Source organism: Oryctolagus cuniculus, chromosome 21, assembly GCF_964237555.1.
Source record: "Oryctolagus cuniculus chromosome 21, mOryCun1.1, whole genome shotgun sequence".
NCBI lineage: Eukaryota > Metazoa > Chordata > Mammalia > Lagomorpha > Leporidae > Oryctolagus > Oryctolagus cuniculus.
The window spans coordinates 8,986,234-9,006,382 of record NC_091452.1 but is presented as its reverse complement, the minus strand read 5'-3'; the positions used below and the strand labels follow the sequence as shown (position 1 = coordinate 9,006,382).

Sequence of the window (20,149 nt, the reverse complement as noted above, 5' to 3'; positions counted from 1 at the left end):
TCACTGTTGCCCATGGTCTGCATTAGCAGGAAGCTGGAGTGAGGAGCCAGAGCCAGGTAACAGACCAGACACCCCGATGCGGGGCGCAGCGTCTTGTTCACAGCGAGGTCACCCCGGCCCCGGGTCAGGAGTCTTTGCCGACAGCTCTTTAAGGCCCCTGGATGTTCATGCTTGGATGGCTGCCTGATAATCACGGGGGGGGGGGGGGTGGTGGTGGTGGTGGAGGCAGATGCACAATGAGGACTTCTGTACCTAATCGCCGGGGGAGGGGGAAGCATTCACAATTATGACTTCTGTACCAGGTTAGTTGCTGAGCTTGGCCTCTGCCTTCAGAGAATTCTGAATGCCCAAGGAAATCACAGAACATGCACTACTGCTATATAGTCAATAACCTGCACACTTAGTTGCTTAGAGCAACACTAAGTAAAGATCAGGATGCGGCTTCTCGCTTAGGTCCCGAGCCAAGCTGCTTGAGCCTGAAGCCAGGACTGCCCTCTCACAGAGGCTGAACTGGGGCTGATGCACTTCCGCTCACTGCTGGCGGCTGGCACCTGTCAGGACCTCGCTCCCTGCTGGCTGGAGACATCAGACCCTTGCCAAAGGGAATGTCCACAGAGCAGCTCACAGCTCACAACCTGGCAGCTGGCTGCCCCCAACCAGATGTGCGTGAGGGCAGTCCAAGACAGAGGCAGGCCCCAACCTTGGAAGGAGACAGCCGTAATTCTTCCTAGCTTGTGGTTAAGGGAGTCACCAGGTGAGGCTTGCATTGAAGTGGAGATTCCACAGGGTCTGCACACCAGGAGGTCCCTGGGAGCCTGCCAGTTTGAGGCATCATACCCTGATGTTTTACTATAAAGTTCTCTGATGGCATGGTGGCGGGTTAACAACCATGTTTCAAAGGTCTATAACTTGCGTGAAGGATTGGCAATAAAAACTTCCTTGGTTTTGGGTGGTGATGTTCCCTCCACACAGAAACAAGGAGAGAAGGGACTGGCGCTGTGGCATAGCCGGCTAAGCCTCCACTGCGGCGTCAGCATCCCCCATGGGCACAGGTTCTAGTCCTGGCTGCTCCTCTTCTGATCCAGCTCCCTGCTAATGTGCCTGGGAAAGCAGCCGAGGATGGCCAAACTACCTGGAGGGACAAACTGCTTGGGAGACTCAGAAGCAGCTCTGGCTTTGGCCTGGCTCAGCCCCAGCTGTTGAGGCCAACTGGGAAGTGCACTAGCAGATGCAAGACCTCTCTTGCCTCTCCTCTGTGACTCTTTCAAATACACTAAAGAGAAAAAAAGGGGGCGGGAAGCATCCAAAACAGACTGAGAGCAGAGGATCTCCTTTCCATCGAAATAAAAAGCAGACGTCGACTCTCATGATAAACACTCAACATTCCAGGGAAGAGTGTGAAACGGCACAGTAACTGGAAAGGCGGGGTCTGACGGTGCCGCCAGACAGTCCCACCAGCTGGCGCCTACCCAGGAGAAGGGACAGCATCTGGGTTCACGGGCGCTCACAGCAGCGTCCCTCACCTTGGCCAGAAGGCCCAAGGCAATCTCAAGGTAGCTGCAGATAACAGAAAGCTGCCAGATCCTTGCTACAATGGGTGAGGCTCAGAATCGCCACGGGTGAGTGGCAGGAGGGCCGCCGTTCTGATTCCACTTACACGAAACGCCCAGCCGCAGACAGACCCCCAGACCAGCGGCTGCCTGGGCTCAGGGTGGAACCAGCCGCTGCAAATGGGCTTCAAGGACTTCTTGGGGGTGAAGGCTGAGCAGCCTGGACTCTGAATTGTGCACAGAAAGAATGCATTTCATAACGTGCAGGTTAGCCCTCAATAAAACTGTCTTCTTTTTCTGACTATACTGGGTTAAAAATGAGGCTTCTCGGCCTAAATAAAACAAAGCTACACCGGGTTCTAGTCCCGGTTGGGGCGCCAGATTCTGTCCCGGTTGCCCCTCTTCCAGGCCAGCTCTCTGCTGTGGCCAGGGAGTGCAGTAGAGGATGGCCCAAGTGCTTGGGCCCTGCACCCCATGGGAGACCAGGAGAAGCACCTGGCTCCTGGCTTCAGATCAGTGCAGTGCGCCGGCTGCGGCGGCCATTGGAGGGTGAACCAACGGCAAAGGGAAGACCTTTCTCTCTGTCTCTCTGTCCACTCTGCCTGTCAAAAAACAAAAACAAAAAACAAACAAACAAAAAAAACCAAAGCTAAGGTTGGTCATCTCCAGGCTTCCCTGTTCCAGTTCCCTCTGTCTTCCCACCTGCCTGAAACTCGCCCTAACACTGAATTCTGGGCCCATGGTTTAGATATGACTGTCAGGTCAGTAACGCAGAAAATGGTGATTGTCCTTTAATGAAACTTAAAAAAAAAGTTTCGGTTTTTTTTTCAAAGTTCTAATTTCCTCCGGGTTAATTTTTAAAGGGTTGTGCAACTGTCAGTTTAAAAGACTACATCCATCGTTTGTTAGCCTCAGAAGGGAAATAAAGCTGATTTTCTACTTCAGGAAAATCTACTTCAAGTGACTGCAGGAGTGAGGTTGGCCCCAACTCCCTAGGAGGTTATTTTACGTTTGCACTACCGAGGAGCCCTGGATTTCTAGCCTCCCAAGTTTTTCCAGGTCTTTATCTGAACAACTCCAGATGGAGGGGGAAATTTCGGTGTCCCCTTCTCCCTTCTCATTTCCTGAAGTAATTTCACTTTCCAAAAAGGTGGATTCATGGTTCCAAAAAAAAAAAAAAAAATTATCTACTTGCTTCCCGTCTAGTTGCAACACATTTGCAAAAAAACGGCACCGCCGTGCGGGCGGGCTCCGAGTTAAAGCACAACTTGGGCAGGGGTCAAGGTCTGAAGTCCGCGCCTCCAGCGCCCGGGGCCCACCGCCCGGGGCCCTGCCATTCACGCGCATTCCCCTGGCGTCTCCGGAATGAGGGGGAAGTTCAAGCGAGGGTAGCAGAGTTCACATGAAGGTCAAATGCCCAGAGGTTTCTGGTCACTGTGTTGCTGCGAGCACATGTCAGGGAAAGGTGACCAAACGCCGGAGGCCCCGCAGGCCGGCGGCGTGCGGGGCTCCCGGCGCACAGAGCGCGCGCTGCGGCGGCCGCAGCGCCCTGGGGGCTCCGGGCTGAGCCCCCGCCCCGAAGGCACCCGCAGGCCATTTTCTGGGTTGCATCAGGTGGGGGCGACCCAGGTCCTGCCAGGGCCGCGAAGACGCCGGGTGGGGACACTCCCTCCGCGTCCTCCAGCCCAGGCCGGCCCCGCAGCCAAGCCCGACACGCCCTCTGCGAAGGACACACCCGCCTCGAGGAGGGTGGACCCGCGCGCAGGGCCCGCCGCCTGGTCCTCACCCGACCCCCGCGGACGCGGCCCAGCGCGGCGCCCGGACCTCACGTGTCCCTCCCGGCCCCGGGGCCGCCTCACGTTCTGCTTCCGCCCGAACCCTTCCGACTTCCGGCAAAGAGTCCCCCCCGGCCCCGCACCTCCGCGCCCACCGGGCACAGCCACCCGCAGCCTCGGCGCGCCAGGCCCCCAGCCCCTCGCGATGCGCCCGGCAGCCGCAGCTCCTCCGAGCCCCGCGGCGGCCGCTCCGGGGCCGCGCCGGCTCGCCGCAGCCAGGTGGCCCGGCAGGCGCTCGCTCCCGCGGCAGGCGCGGAGGGGCGGGCGGGGCGGCGGCGGCGCGGCCCGCGGCCCGTATCCCTCCGCCGCCCCTCCCCCGCCCGGCCCAGGCCCCCCTCCCTCCGGGCTGCGCTCGCCTCCCTCCGGCTCAGACTGTTTTGGTAGCAACGGCAACGGCGGCGGCGCGTCCCGGCCCGGCTCCAGTCGGCTCCTCGGTCTCGGCGGGCCTCCCCGCCCCTTCGTCGTCCTCCTCCTCCCCCTCGCCAGCGCGGACGCCCCCCCGGCCGCGCCAGCCCGCGCCTCCCCGCTCGGCGTCCGCGCGTCCCCGCCGCGCTCCGGCGTCTCCTCGGCGCGCCCGGCTCCCGGCTGTCCCCGCCCGGCGTGCGAACCGGTGTATGGGCCCCTCACCATGTCGCTGAAGCCCCAGCAGCAGCCGCAGCCGCAGCCGCAGCCGCAGCCGCCCGCGGCCGCCAGTGCCCGTAAGCCTGGCGGCGGCGGCGGCGGCCTCCTCACGTCGCCGGCCGCTGCCGCGCCGCCGCCGCCGCCGCCGTCCTCGTCCTCAGGCTCGTCGCCCTCGGCCGCGGCTCCCTCCTCGTCCTCGGCGGCTGCGGCGAGCGCAGGAGGCGGGCGGCCCGGCCTGGGCAGGTGGGTGTCGGCGCCCCAGCCCCCAGGGCTCCGGGCCTGCGGGAGCCGCGGCCTCGCGTCCCCTCCCCCGCGGCCCGCACCGCCGTCCCCGCCCCGTGACCGGCCGGCTTGTGGTGGGGGGGACGCGATGGGCTGGGGGCCCGCAGTGGGGGGGGGGGCGCTCTGTCCGCAGCGGGGTGGGGGGGCGCCGCGGGATTCCCGTGGGATCGTCGGGCCGCGTCCAGCCTCCTGCAACATCGCCACCCCCTCCGCCAGCGGTCAAGATGGAGGGACCGGGCAGCCTCCCCTTCCCAGGGAAATGCTGGGGAGGGGTTCTCCGGTCTTGGCAGCTGTCAGCCCCCGTCCCGCCCCTTTCAAGCCTCCTTCGCCCCAAACGGGAGGATATGCTTGGGCAGCATCCTCACCCCCGGGTATCTGAGTGTTCGTGTTGGAGGGGTCAGCAGGTTGGGGGGTCGCGGACTGCGGAGGGAGGCGGGGGGCAGTGAGGGCAGCATCACCCCTGCTCGCGTCCGGTCTCCGCGGCCGCCGCGTGCTCGGGGTCTCCCGCAGCGGCCCGCCCTCCCCCGCCCGGGCCTGGGTGGGAGTGCCCGGCTCTGCTTCCCCCGCGAGGCCTCTCCGGCGCGCGGCGGCGGCGGCGGCCGAGCCGCATTGCTGTGCCGGGGCCGCGGAGGGTGGGGAGGGGGCGGCGGCCGGGAGCGGGCCCGCGGCGCGCTGCCCCACCCCCACCCCGCTCTCCGAGGTTTCCCGGGGCGAGGGGTTGCCGCAGGGCGCGGAGGTGAGGGTGCTTGCGCCCCGTCCCCGCGGGTGTGCTGGAGGCGGGGGGCTCGCTGTGCTCCGGGCTGAGTTGGACTCTGGAGGGTGTGTGCGTGCAGGAGGCCCTAGGGCGGGTGGTTGTCAGTTGGTATTTTGCGAACCACGAAGATGCTTAGTGTCAGGGAAAGGCGGGTGTCCGACTCCATTCCATCGTGGCCGGAGTCCGCCAAGGGCACGCAGGTTGTCCCTGAGTGCACGGTGCGGGCCCTGCCGCGGAGGGCCGGTGGGATAAGGGGATCTTCAGCCCGTTTCCAAGGAATGCTCACTTAGAGCACAAGTTAGCCGTTAAGATGGGTCAGCCGGTGTTTAAGGGATTCCGCCTTCCGTGTTGACCGGACCCCCTCGCACTCCTGTTCGCCCGCTGCGGCCCTCCAGACACGCTTAGAGTGGTCTCCGTGAGCTGAGGGCTCGCACAGTGCAAGTCCACTGGGGGTTCTGGAACTAAACTTCCCTTTCTCAGCGCATCTACAGGAAAATGAAAACATTTCAAATACAAGTTTTGTTCTAGCTTCTCTTAGGAGTGAGGAAGAATTGGCAGATATATTTAACTTGTGCAAACAGTTAGCAAAGCTAAAGCTTTTAAGTTGCATTGGCTGTACTAGGCTTAAGTATTAGACTGTAACAAAGAATCTTTTCCCAAGTTGTTTGGTCTGAGATTGGGATGTTCCAGTTACAAAACTATTCCTTGAGGCATCGCAGAAATTTAAGGTTAATGTAGCGTTTTCCTTGCTTTGAGTTCTTTTAACTGGAGGTATGCATTGTAGTCTTCATTTTTCATAAATAGGCCAAGTTTTGCTTAATGTATGGGATTCGTTTTTCAGGTCTTAAGTAATGGACTTGTCAGATTGCTTTCAGTTTTGCTCACTTTATTGAGTTCTTTGTATATCAGCAACAGCTTCTAGAGTTGCCCCGTGTTTGTGTATATCAGCAATTAGAGTAAGTTTCTGGGAGCATGAGTGAAGAAAGGGCAGCACTGGGTTTGACAAGAGTGATTTATTCTTTGTCATTCCTTTTTTTAATAAAAATATTTGTTTATCTGAAAGAGTTATGAGGAAGGAGGGAGGGAGAGAGGAGAGAGAGCTTCCATCTGCTGGTTCACCCAGATGTCTGCAATGGCCAGGGCTGGGCCAGGCCAGGGCCCGGAGCTTCACTGGTGTCTCGCCTGCGGATGGCAGGAGGCCGAACCCTTGAGCCATCCTCCACCGCTTTTCCCAGGTGTGTTAGAGAGCTGGATGGGAAGTGGAGCCGCTGAGACGCTGACGTCACAGGCAACGGCTTTATGGCTGTGCCACAACACCGTATATGCCACATAGAATTTCAGAGTGGCTCTTTTAGGAAAGAACAGTGCAACCACAATATTAAAATTTGAGCATAACTTTTTTTTTTAAAGATTTACTTATTTATCTGAAAGAGCTACACACAGAGAGAAGGAGAGGCAGAGAGAGAGAGAAATCTTCCATCCACTGGTTCACTCCCCAATTGGTTGCAATGGCTGGTGCTGCGCTGATCAGGAGCCAGGAGCTTCCTCCAGGTTTCCCACATGGGTGCAGGAGCCCAAGGAATCGGGCTGTCCTCTACTGCTTTTGCAGGCCACAGCAGAGAGCTGGATTGTAAATGGAGCAGCCGGGTCTCAAATCGGTGCCCATATGGGATGCTGGCACTGCAGGCAGTGGCTTAACCCACTAGGCCACAGCACCAGCCCCTTAACATTGCATTGTAAATTAAAATTTCCACTTATGGGGCCAGCGCCACTGCGCAGTAGGCTTTGGATCGGCGCAGCTCTGGCCGTTGTGGCCATTTGGAGAGTGAGCTAAGGACAGAAGACCTTTCTCTCTGTCTCTCCCTCTCACTGTCTGTAACTCTCTAAATAAATAAAATCTTTAAAAAAAAAAAGATTTCCATGTACTCATTCTCCTATGATTGGGTTTTGGGTTTGTACCCTTTTGCTGTTGGAGATAGTGGTACAGTGGACATCTTTATGCTCATAGCTCCTTGTTTAAATGTAGTGATTTCCGTAGCCAAAGTTCCCGGGGTGTGGTTTCACTAGGTCCGAGGCCTCCGAGATTTTTATGGGTCTTGCTCGCTCCGCCACACTGTTCTTCAGAAAACCAAGAAGCTGGCACTTCTATAGAATGATTTCTTTGTAGTTTGTCAGATACTGTGAGGATTTGAGGGAAGACTTGAATTTGCTATCCAATGCATGCATTGTTGTTGGTTGTCTGGTAATTTATATTTGACTGTGACTTGTGCCTCTGAAGATTCACTGATTACGCTTTGAGACCTGCAACTGCTACCAGGGAGGACACAGGGTTTGTTTATGTTGTGCTGATCCTTCCCCTAAGTACAGGGATGAAATTGCTCAGGGATGTTTTTTAAAGATTTATTTATTTATTTGAAAGAATAACGCAGAGAGAGGAGGAGAGGCAGAGAAAGAGAGGTCCTCCATCTGCTGGTTCACTCTCCAGTTGGCCGCGATGACCAGAGCTGCACTGATCCGGAGCCAGGAGCCAGGAGCTTCTCCATGTGGGTGCAGGGGCCCAAGGACCTGGGCCATCTTCTACTACTTTCCCAGACCACAGCACAGAGCTGGATTTGAAGTGGAGCAGCCAGGACTCTGCTCCTATGGGATGCCGACTGTGCAGGCGGTGGCTTTACCCGCTATGCCACAGTGCTGGCCCCTTGAAGAATTTTTGTTTTAAAGTTTTGGGTGTGTTTTGTCGTTAAACTCCCTCTTTCATTTAAAAGTGTTTTTCTTGGCCGGCACCTCGGCTCACTTGGCTAATCCTCCGCCTGCGGCGCCAGCACACCGGTCAGGGCACCGGATTCTGTCCCGGTTGCCCCTCTTCCAGTCCAGCTCTCTGCTGTGGCCCGGGAAGGCAGTGGAGGATGGCCCAGGTGCTTGGGCCCTGCACCCGCATGGGAGACCAGGAGGAAACACCTGGCTCCTGGCTTCGGATCGGTGCAGCACATCAGCAGTAGCAGTCATTTGGGGGGTGAACCAACAGAAAAGGAAGACCTTTCTCTCTGTCTCTCTCTCTCTAACTCTGCCTGTCCAAAAAAAAAGTTTTTTTTTTCCCAAAGACTTTTTTATTTATTTGAAAGGTGGAGTTATAGAGAGGAAGAGAGAGCCAGAGAGAAAGAAGAATTTTTTTTGACAGGTAGAGTTAGAGAAAAGTCTTCCTTCCATTGGTTCACTCCATTGCCCTCCCGGGCCACAGCAGAGAGCTGGACTGGAAGAGGGGCAGCTGGGACTAGAACCTGGCACCCATATGGGATGCTGGCGCCGCAGGCGGAGGATTAACCAAGTGAGCCACGGCGCCGGCCCCAAGAAAGAAGTATTTCATCTGCTGGCTGCAACAGCTAGGGCTGGACCAGACTAAAACCAGGAATTTCATCTGAGTTTCGTATGTGGGTGCAGGGGTCCAAGGACTTGGGCCATCCTCTGCTGTTTTCCCAGGCTCATTAACAGGATAGGAAGTGGAGCAGCCAGGACTCGAACCAGTGGCCATATTCGATGCTGGCGCTGCAGACGGTAGCTAACACTGCTGTGCCACAGCGTCAGCCCCTAAAAATGTTTTTAAAAAATTGTTGTCATTAACCGGCACCGCGGCTCACTAGGCTAATCCTCCGCCTTGCGGTGCCGGCACACCGGGTTCTAGTCCCGGTCGGGGCGCCGGATTCTGTCCCGGTTGCCCCTCTTCCAGGCCAGCTCTCTGCTGTGGCCAGGGAGTGCAGTGGAGGATGGCCCAGGATAAGCACCTGGCTCCTGCCATCGGATCAGCGTGGTGCGCCGGCCGCAGCGGCCATTGGAGGGTGAACCAACGGCAAAAGGAAGACCTTTCTCTCTTTCTCTCTCACTGTCCACTCTGCCTGTCAAAAAAAAAAAAAAAAAAAAAAAATTGTTGTCATTAACGGCTAGCTTCTGACCAAGTTACTTTTGATAACTTCAGGGTAGTCTCATGGTATTATTAGTAATCATCTCTGGTTAACAAGGATCTCTTCCCTTTCTACATTCCCTTTCCTGTTTTATGTGTTTACAACCCTTTTACTTATGCCCAACTGTAAATAATAGAGCAGTGAAATTTGTTTGGATAAAAGATTCAGTGTAAATACAAACTTTCTCTTTCAGTGATTTTTCAGCCTGGTGCTTTTACTTCTTTTTTGATTTGGGGTATTAAGCCTTAGAAGTTATACTGCAGTTTATTTAGTTTTAAAGATCTATTTTTTTTTTTTTTAATTTGAAAGGCAGAATTAAAGAGGGAGAGACAGAGAGGGATCTTCATCCACTGGTTCTCTCCCCAAGTGGACACAACAGCCCAGGCTAGGTCGACCAAAGCCAGGAGCCTGAAATTCCATCTGAATCTCCCACATGTGTGGCAGAAGCCCAGGCATTCAAGCCATCCGCTGCTTTCCCAGGCTCATTAGCAGGGAGCTGGATCAGAAGTGAAGCAGTCAGGATTCAAACTGGCGCTCGTGGTGCCTGTGTTGCAGGCAGTGGCTTAACCCGGAGTGTCACATCACCAGTCCCTGCAGTTTTAGTTTAATTGTTCATCATGTTTCCATTTAAATATCAGTGAGACACTCATCTCTAAATTTAATATCTTCTGGAAGGGCCTAAAAATCTACATTCAACATAAACTTATTGAATACCTGTGTACAAGACAGGTGTGTAGGTACTCGGTGTATGTCCATGAATAAAACTAAGATAGTTGCTTTTCCGAATTACTGATTTGTAATGTGCTAGACAGTGAGCGTGTAGGTACCAGCCTGTGTGCAGTGTCTGATAAGAGCGGTGGCATCTGGAGAGCACCTCCTTAAAGCATGGGGACAGCTTGCAGTTGACATGCGGTAGAGGAGGCTTCACTGCAGATGACGTTCCGGGAGGGCTGGAAGGGGGCGGGTATTTAGCTGTTGGCTCTTTATCTGGGTTAGTGAGTCACATGGAATCATCTGTAATTTCTCAAACTACATCCTCCTCGTGTTAACTGATTGTGTTTGTGAGCGTTGATGCCCATCCAGTTAGTACCAGATCTGGTCCTACAAAGTTAGTTAACATTTAGGTCATTAGAGGGAGACTGTAGACAGCTAGTAATAACAAAAGGGATCTGCTTTTGTTTTGTGTAGGTTTGTTTTGTTTTGTTTTGTTTTGGAGGAGGGGAGGCTTATTTCACCTGATTAGTTTTGTTTTCATCCTAAGTACCTGGAGAAAATCCACTTTGTAAGAGTGAGCAAAAGCCTACATCAAATTATTTCTTTTGTCAAAGAAAAAAAGCCTGGAGTAGTTTAGAGATTGTGTTCTGAAACATTGAAAATGTTGATGATACTAGTCCTCGTGTTTCTTTTTGGGCTAAATGCAAACTTATGTTGTCTGTGTCTCTCTAATTAGACAGTTAGGATTTCACACAGGGGATGTTAACTCATATCTTAGCTATTTAATAGCCATATGTTTCAACTTAAATGAGGATCTGATTTTTGTTCTAAATAGCTACAGCTGTGGTAGAATGTTTTCCGCCATAGCAAAGGTTTTTTTTTTATTATTATTTTTTAACCTGAAAGGAATTTTAAGATTTTTAGGGCTGGCGCCGTGGCTCAATGGGCTAATCCTTCGCCTTGCGGCGCCGGCACACCGGGTTCTAGTCCCGGTCGGGGCATCGGATTGTGTCCTGGTTGCCCTTCTTCCAGGCCAGCTCTCTGCTGTGGCCCGGGAGTGCAGTGGAGGATGGCTCAAGTGCTTGGGCCCTGCACCCGCATGGGAGACCAGGAGAGGCATCTGGCTCCTACCATCGGATCAGCGCGGTGTGCAGGCCCCAGTGCGCTGGCCACGGTGGCCGTTGGAGGGTGAACCAACGGGAAAGGAAGACCTTTCTGTCTCTCTCTCTCACTGTCCACTCTGTCAAAAAAAAAAAAAAAAAAAAAGATTTTAGTTAGGATTAGAGTTTTCTATTTTGGCTGGATAGATTAGCATTTTGATATTATACACCTAGTAGTTGAGCCTGAACAAGACCTTGTTTTTGTATCTGTTGTATCTTAGTTTTTTTGAAAGTTGGAGTTAGAGAGGGAGAGACAAACACAGGGAGCTCTTCCAAACGCTGGTTTACTTCCCAGATGGCCACAACAGCTAGGGCTGGGCAGGCTGGGGCCAGGAGTTTCTTACAGGTCACCCATGTGGGTGCAGGAGTCCAAAAACTTGGGCCATCTTCTGCTGCTTTTCCCAGGCCATTAGCAGGGAGCTGGGTTGGAAGTGGAGCAGCCAGGAACATGAACAGGCACCTATATGGGATGCCAGCTTTGCGGGTGGCAGCTTTACCTGCTACAACACAAGGCCGGCCCCTTTGCGTCTATTCTAAATGATAGTGACAACTTTAGTGACTCTGTAAATGGAGTTTACTAACAGGCCCTTCTGATATTGTGCCTCTTTAAGTGAAAGTCCTTGTATTTTGTTTTGAGGCATATCTGAGTCATCTATGGACTGTTACCATGCTAAGGTTTTAAGAGGTCTCTACAGTTACCTGTGCAGTAAAATGTTACCAGAGTTAAAGTAGAATATATTCTCTTGAGGTTTTCTTTTTCTTCGCTCTTTTTTTTTTTTTTTTTTTTTTTTTTTTTTTTTTTTTTTTGCCTCCTTCCTCCTTTGGCTGTTAGACTTCAAAAGTAGATAAGTTTTTGTTAGGTTTACTCCTCGATGAATGTGAAGCTTGGGTCAAACCTTTGGTAGGTTGTAGCATTTACGTGTAAAATTTCTGATGTATACATTTGAATCCATGAGCTTTATTAGCATTGCTTATGATGGGAAATAGGTTGAGCTATATCTTAATGTGTTTTTTGATACCTTAAAGTATGTTTATTTCTGTTGAAAAGCAGTTTCTTGTGCTCTGAGGATGAACTTTGCATGTGGAACATAGCAGCATTCTCCATTGCAGGGCTGGCCAGCCTAGCAAAGCAGATGTGTGTTTTTTGTTTTTGTTAAATATTTATTTATTTATTTGAAAAGCAGAGTTATGGAGAGGCAGAGAGAGAGAGGTCTTCCATCTGCTGGTTCACTCCTCAAATGGCTGCAGTGGCTGGAACTGGGCCAATCCGGAATCAGGAGCTTCTTCTGGGTCTCCCACACAGGTGTAGGGGTCCAAACACTTGGGCCATCTTCCGCTGCTTTCAGGCCATGAGTAGAGAGCTTGATCGGAAGTGGAGCAGCCGGGACTTGAAACGGCACTGCTGGCACTGCAGGTGGAGGCTTAGCCTACTAGGCCACAGCGCCGGCCCCCTTCACTGTTCTTTAAAACACCAATTAGTTCAAGAGATGTTATTCTCCTCCTTCCACCCTCTCCGTCTGCCCATCTGTTTGTTTCTGTTCCATAATTTGAGCTTGTAGATGTATAAAATATGGCCCCTGATCTTAAGTTGCTTGCAGTTTAGTAGAGAACTACTGTCCAGAACAGATTTATTTTCCAATTAGTTTATTGGAAGCAGTCTTTACTGTTGCGTTTATGTATGAAAATTCTTTCTTATAATCTGAAAACCAGAAGCTTTAAGTATTTTTTTTTTTTTTTGACAGGCAGAGTGGACAGTGAGAGAGAGAGAGACAGAGAGAGAGAGACAGAGAGAAAGGTCTTCCTTTGCCGTTGGTTCACCCTCCAATGGCCGCCGCGGCCGGCGCGCTGCGGCCGGCGCACCGCGCTGATCCGATGGCAGGAGCCAGGAGCCAGGTGCTTTTCCTGGTCTCCCATGGGGTGCAGGGCCCAAGCACTTGGGCCATCCTCCACTGCACTCCCTGGCCACAGCAGAGAGCTGGCCTGGAAGAGGGGCAGCCGGGACAGAATCTGGCGCCCCGACCGGGACTAGAACCCGGTGTGCCGGCGCCGCAGGCGGAGAATTAGCCTAGTGAGCCGCGGCGCCGGCCTTAAGTATTCTTTATAGAAGAGTAAGATAGTGTGAAGAAGAGGAAAACCAGACTCCTTCAAGATTAAAATCACCCATAATTCTTTTGTTTGAAGTAACCACTATTAAAAATTTGGTGTAGGAGCTGGTGCCGCAGCTCACAAGGCTGTGGCCAGGGAAGGCAATGGAGGATGGCCCAAGTGCTTGGGCCCTGCACCCCATGGGAGACCAAGAGGAAGCACCTGGCTCCTGGCTTTGGATTGGTGCGATGCGCCGGCCTTAGCGGCCATTTTTGGGGGGAGTGAACCAATGGAAGGAAGATCTTACTCTCTTTCTCTCACTGTTTAACTCTGCCTGTTGAAAAAAAAAAATTGGTGTAGGGGCCAGCCTGTGGCATAGTAGGCTACGCCTCTGCCTGTGGCGCTGGCACCCTATATGGGTGCCAGTTCATGTCCTGGCTGCTTCTCTTCCCATCCAGTTGTCTGCTTATAGCCCAGGAGAGCAGTGGGAGATGGCCCAAGTGCTTTGGCCCCTGTACCTCTGGGGGAGACCTGGAAGAAGCTCCTGGCTCCTGGCTTCAGATTGATCTAGTTCTGACCGATGCAGCCATTTGGGGAGTGAACCAGTGGATGGAAGACCTTTCTCTCTGTCTATAAGTCTAGCTCGCAAATAAATAAAATCATTAAAAAATTTGGTGTATATGTTTTCTGAGTCTTTTTTTTTTTTTTAAAGATTTATTTATTTATTTGAAAGAGTAATGCAGACAGAGACAGAGAGGTTCTCCATCCTGTGGTTCACCCCGCGATTGGCTGCAATGGCCGGAGCTGTGCCGATCTGAAGCCAGGAGCCTCCTCTGGTCTCCCATGCAGGTGCAGGGGCCCAAAGATGTGGGCCATCCTCTAATGTTCTCCCAGGCCACAGCAGAGAGCTGGATCGGAGGTGGAGCAGCCGGGTCTCAAACTGGCGCCCATATGGGATGCTGGCTCTTCAGGCCAGGACCTTAACCCCCTGTGCCACAGCGCCAGCCCCCTGAATCTTTGTGAACATGTATATGTTGAACAAAATGTGCTGTGGCTTTGAACTCAACAGTATGTATCATTTTTTAAAATATTTTCCCCAAGACTATAAGATTTTGTAACATGAAGAAATAGTAGAAAATCCTACAAAATAGAAGGAAAAAAAATCCTGAGCTTTGAGATTTGGGGACTTGCCCAAGGCAGCATTTGTAGAATTTTATTATACTGCTCCTTTATATGCAAATATGTACACATAGTCATGTTCTGTATTTTGAAGAATACATAGCTACAGACAGGCCTTGCCTTTCAGGACATCTTGTTGTAACCTTGAGTGTGGCTTGTGGATAATTCCTTATCTTTGTTTTTTAATGTATGTAATTCTGTGCGTATGTGATGTGAAATTTGTTTAAATGTTAAATCCTTGGTTTTACTAATTTTAACAGTTTTGTATTTGTATTTTTATAGATTAGGTTGTTTATGAAAATTTGCCACAACTGTTAACCTCTGTTTTTTGTTTGTTTTCAGTTGTATTTATGTGAAAATTTCATTACCTTTTTTTTTTTAAAGATTGTTATGTAGGTTACTTATAATTTAAACTTTGGAAGTTAAGTGGCTATAAAAGATCAATTCCATGCGATGGTTAGTAGTTAACTACATTTTGGAAATAGGATAGAATGTCACTGTATAAAGTGGTCTTTATCAAACTCATCAGTTTGTGGTATGAGGCTTGTCTGCAAAGTACTTGACAATTAATGTGGCTTATTTTTATTAAGTACATCAGAATTTTAGAATGCTTTTCTTATAAAACTATTACCTTGATAGACTTGGTCTGCATTTTGTTAGTGGTCAGATATATTTGATTATTACTACTTTTATATTGCTTTTCTAATTTTTACAAATGGTCAGGATTATTCTTGACTACAATTTTAGTTTGAAAAAAGGCTGGTTTGGGACCAAGTAGTGGTTTGGGACTCATAAATTAATTGTGGACTTTGTGCAGTTAGCTGTTCTTATCCCTGAAACACTTGGAAATCAGAAATCCAAGATTAAAGTTTTTGCATTGAAGCTTGTACATATTACAGAAAAAGAGGTTCTTCGGGGCCTCTTGCAGAGCTTACTTTTACATTACATGTGATTCTGTCTAGCTTTTATGATTTACTAATTGCAGCAAGTAGAAAGGTAAAATTTATATAGGCAAGTGTACTGACAGCAGTGAGAAATAATAGTAGTGTGAAAGGAAGTTAAGGTACTGGAGAATTACAAAAAAATACCAAAAAGTATGCCATCCTGGGAGTTTAGACTATAAAGTTGTAGTTCTATGCCTTAGTGGGCCCTGGGGGCATTACTGTTTTATAGCGCAATGTAGGTAATTAATGTGCTCATAATAGTGACTCATAAGACAAGGTTAAATTGTTTTCATATCTCTCAAAGAAGTATTTTTCAGTCTGTAGGTCATGACCCCTTAGTGTGTTGTGAAATCACTTTAGTAGGTCATGACAAAGCACTTTCACAAAAATGAATTAGAGAAATATTACAATGTGTTGCATCATTAAGAATAAGAATTGTTTTAAGAGTTTGTGTATATATATATACATACTACATTATAGTATAAAATTTAATTTATCATTGATGCAGTCAGTTATTGCCTGAAAAAGGAATGAGGAACAGATTTGAAGGTATGTCTAGGCTAGAGTTGTCAGATTTAGCAAATAAAAATACAGGCCATCCGGTTAAAATTGAATTTCTGATAAACAGTGACTAACTTTTTGGTTGCCCTGCTGTGGGCATTTGGGGAGTAAACCAGCGGGTAGATGATTGCTCTCTTTCTCTTTCAGCCTTTCAAATAATATGAAAATAATTAAAATGACACACACTGGGTTCTTTCCCCAGTGCCCACAATAGATCGGCTAGGCTAAATCCAGGGGCCTGGAGCTCAATCCAGGTCTCCCACATGGGTGGCAGGGACCCAAGTACTTGTCCTTGCTGCCTCTCAGGGTGTATAGTAGCAGGAAGCTGGAATGGAGGGCAGAGCAGGGACTTCAGCCCAAGCACTCCTGGATGGGATGCAGGTGTCCCAAGTGGCAGCCTAACAGGTGCACCAAATTACCTGCCCCACTTTCTAGAAAACTACTGATTCTTACAACAGCTGCAGTGGTGACTTCGGCCTGAACGTCTGGATCAGTATTGATGGGGTTGTCTGCTTAATAGTCTTGGAAGGGCTGTACGAGTCGCGAGTTGCTTATGAATTCTCATGTAGAGACAATCTTTTTATTTTTTAATATAAAGAGAACAGATTTAATTTTCACAATAAAATTCTAAAAATAGAATTCCCTATAGAAACAGTCTTTTTGTCTTAGGACCTCAGCCGCAACATGTTTTTCTTGATTTTCCGTCTTGGTAGACATCCACACTGGTCTTTCACTTCGAGACTCTTTACCCTTTCCACTTCTGATCAAGCCAGCACGCACCTCCAGGGGTCTCACCTTGTGCCTAGCTAGGATAATTCTAATTTGGTGAATCGCCACCTCTGTTTGGTTATCTTTCTAGAATCTTAAGAAACCATGGCTGTGGCTTGGCTTCCTGATCGACTGGTTCTTCAGCTGTGAGTGTCAGGAGCAAAAGTGGACTGACCTGCAAGCATGTCTTCCTCACAATTGATTCCTGTTATTTCTGAAATCTCTGGGTGTTGACTGTGCTTGACCTTGGTTTATTGCTGTTAGAGCTGTCGTATTCAGGTGCAGCAGCAGTGAGTTGAAAGAAAGCATTTAATTATGCCAGAACTGAGAGAGAGGAAACTGATGGCTTCGGACAGGACAAATTATTCCGAGGAACAGGAAGCAAAAGAATCATGCTTAGGTAGTCAGTGATAATCAGTGGAAGATAAAGATAATGGTAGATGAAATGGACAAACATGGCTGTTTGCAGTGAAGGTGTTCCTCATCAGTTTGGGAGAAAACCGAATGCTGTGCTGAAGCTTGTCAAGGCCTATCACAGAGCTGTGGGATCACAGTCCACTGGACGCAGGCTCTGAGGAGGATTCAGCGACCCTCAAGAACATTCTCTCTTGGCAAAAGCTGTCTGATGGAATATACATCTTGTGGGTCTGCGAACTTCAAGCCTCTTGCCATCCATTTTGGACTTTGGAGCAGCTGGTTATGTAGCAGACTTCCCTCCCCTCCCTCAGATGTCTGTAACAGCCAGGGCTGGGGGCCAGGAACCAGGAATTCAGTCCAGGTTTCCCATGTGAATGGCAGGAACCCAGCTATTTGAGCCATCAGCAGGGCCTCCCAGGGAGAGCATTTGCAGGAAGCTGGAATGGAGAGCAGAGCTGGGCTCTCTTGTGACATCTTAGCTGCTAGGCCCAATGCCTGTGCTGGTTACTCTAGTAGACTGTAATTACGTTTTTGTTAATCATATTGAAATATAACATAGAAAATTCATCCTTTGTATATAGTTCCTTTTTTTTTAGGAAAAGTTTAAAGATTTATGTATTTAAAAAGCAGAGTTACAGAGAGGCAGAGGCAGAGAGAGTTCTTCTATCTTCTAGTTCACTCCCCAAATGGCCACAGTGGAGCCAGGAGCTTCTTCTGGGTGTCCCACGTGGGTGCAGGGACCCAAGCAGCTGGGCCATCTTCCACTGCTTTCCCAGGCCACAGCAGAGAGCACTGCTGTGCACTCAAACTGGCACCCATATGGGATACTTTACCGGCTACACCACAGCGCCGGCCTCAAAGTTTATTTTTTTTAAAAGGCAGAGTGATGGACCTGCTTTCAGCTGGTTCACTCTCCAAGTGCTTGCAACCGTTGGGGCTGGGCCAGTCTGAAGCCAGGAACCAGGAACTCCATCCAGATCTCCCACAGCGATGGTGGGACCCAGTACTTGAGCTGTCACCCCTGCTCCCTCCCAGGTGCACAGAGTAAGCCAGAGCTTAAACTAGGCACTCATGAGACACGGGCCTCCTAAGTGGTGGCGTAGCCCACTGTCCCACAATGCCCACTAATGTGCAGTTCTTCAGTTTTGACAAATGTGTAGTCATGTAGCCACCATGAGTCAAGATGCTCCTCTTCTTGGGCCTCTTTTCAGGCAGTCCTTTTTCTGTGCCTTGGGAGTCATCTGTTTTCCTAGAGTTGTGTCTTTTCTATAATGACAGGATCATATACTTTTGTTACTGACACCTCATGTAGCCTAATGCATTGAGATTAATTGATGTTTAATACAGGTAACAGTGATTTCTTCTCTTTTTCCTTTTGGAAGATTTATTTATTTGAAAGGCAGAGTTAGCGAGAAAGTGAGAGTGAGTATCCACTGGTTCACTCCCCAAATGGCCTCAGCAGCTGGGGCTGGGCCAGGCAGAAGCCAGGAGCCTGGAGTTCATGTTTCCAACGTGGGTGGCAGTGGCCCAAGCACTTGGACCATCTTCTGCTTTCCCAGGCACATCAGTGGGGAGCTGGATTGGAATTGGAGCAGCCAAGACTTAAACCAGCACTCATAAACCAGCATCCCATATGGGATGCTGGCATTGCTGGCATTGGCTTAACCTGCTATCAGCTCTGTTTATTGTTGAGTTGTAGTCCATTTTATGCATGTACCTGTTCATCAAGTGACGGACATTTGAGTTTTTTATTTTTTTAAGATTTATTTATTCAAAAGGCAGAGTTGGGGGGATGATATTCCATCTGCTGGTTCACTCCCCAAATGGCCACATCTGGAGCTGGGCCAATCCAAAGCCAGGATCCTGGAGCTTCCTCCGGATTTTCCACATGGGTGCAGGGGGAGCTGGATAGGAAGAGGAGCCATGGGGCTTGAGCCTGCACCCATATGGGATGCTGACGCTGCAGATCGCGGCTTTACCCCCTACACCACAGCGCCAGCCCATTTTGAGTTTTTGAAGCAGTTTTGAATTGCTAACAGTTTCTGGCTGTTGTGAATAAGACATCTATGAATATTTACATATAGATTTTGTGGGTATATGTGATTTTATTTTGGTTAAATACATAGAAATGGGATGGTAACATTGTATGACAAGTGTTTAATTTACTTACTTTTAAAGGTTTATTTACTTATTTATTTGAAAGGCAAAGTGACAGAGGGAGAGCAATCTTCAATTTGCTGGCTTACTCTCCAAATGGTGACAATAGCTAGAGATGGACCAGGCCAAAACCTGGCATTCCATCTGAGTCTCCCAGCTGGGTAGCAGGAACTCAAGTACTGGAGCCATCATCTGCTGCTTCCCAGGTGTATTAGCAGGGAGCAGGATCAGAAGTGGAGCAGCTGGGCCTCATTCAGCACTCTGGTATGGGATGTGGGTATCTAGTAGTTGTGGTTCTAATTTGCATTTCTTACTTCCTGATGATATTTGGCAACTTTTCATGAGCTTATTTGCCATTTGTATATCATCATCAGTAACGAGAAGCTATTTGGGATCTACTTGTTCCAAAGTAGTTCCATTGTCTTTGTTCTAGATTTAGGACATCTTGAGGGCAGAGACAAATGCCTGTACAACTTGGTATGCTTGGTAGGTGGTTAATTATTTATTATAATTATTATATATTATATTATTATTATATAACATATATTATAATCATTTATTGACTACACATTAATTTCATTGTTAAAACATAAATTTACCCTGCCAGGGAAAAGCTTCCATCTGGAAAGGAACATGGCAGTTACTGACAGGCACAATGTTTATCTACCTCCCCTTTGAGTTTATTCTGTCACACACATACATAAGATGTGTATATTTTTCCCTCATGGATTGCCATCCAGTCCTGTTAGCTGGTGTTACTCTGTCCCTGTTATACCTGAGAGAAAACCAAGGCCCATAGAGGTTGAATACTCAAATGCACTCAGCTGGGGAGTGGCAGAGATGAAGTAACTTGGTATCATTGTGTTTACGCTCTCTGGAAAGGTATATGGAAGTGACACAGGGAGGAGACTGGTGATGGAGTTAAGGAAAGTGAGGACTTCTTAAATTATTTGAGAGGCAGAAAGATACAGACAGATTGAGTGAATGTCTGCAGTTCATTCCCTAAACGCCAGCAACAGGCTGGGCCGGGCCAGGAACCAAAAGCAGCTGGTAGTGCAGTCCAGGTCTCCCACATGGGTGGCCAGACCTAAACTTAGGCTGTCACCATTGCTCTCAGGGTCTGCATTAGAAGGAAGCTGGAGTCAGGAGTTGGAGTTGGAGCCTGA

The 20,149-nt window shown here is 49.7% G+C and overlaps 1 protein-coding gene across 19 annotated transcripts in view; it reads left to right on the top strand.

Annotated features, from left to right (window-relative positions):
* Window positions 1-3,694: 3,694 nt before the first annotated feature.
* The window catches only part of ATXN2 (ataxin 2), a 121,587-nt gene continuing 105,132 nt past the window's right edge, over window positions 3,695-20,149 (top strand). For 9 of the 19 annotated variants that reach the window (XM_070066211.1, XM_070066210.1, XM_051826806.2 and 6 more), the window contains exon 1: window positions 3,697-4,249. In XM_070066211.1, the coding sequence (XP_069922312.1) occupies window positions 4,014-4,249 (236 nt within the window). In that variant the 5' untranslated portion in view covers window positions 3,697-4,013. Of the gene's footprint in view, window positions 4,250-20,149 lie in introns of all 19 variants that reach the window. The other 10 variants (XM_051826807.2, XM_051826810.2, XM_070066204.1 and 7 more) reach the window with 2 other exon arrangements.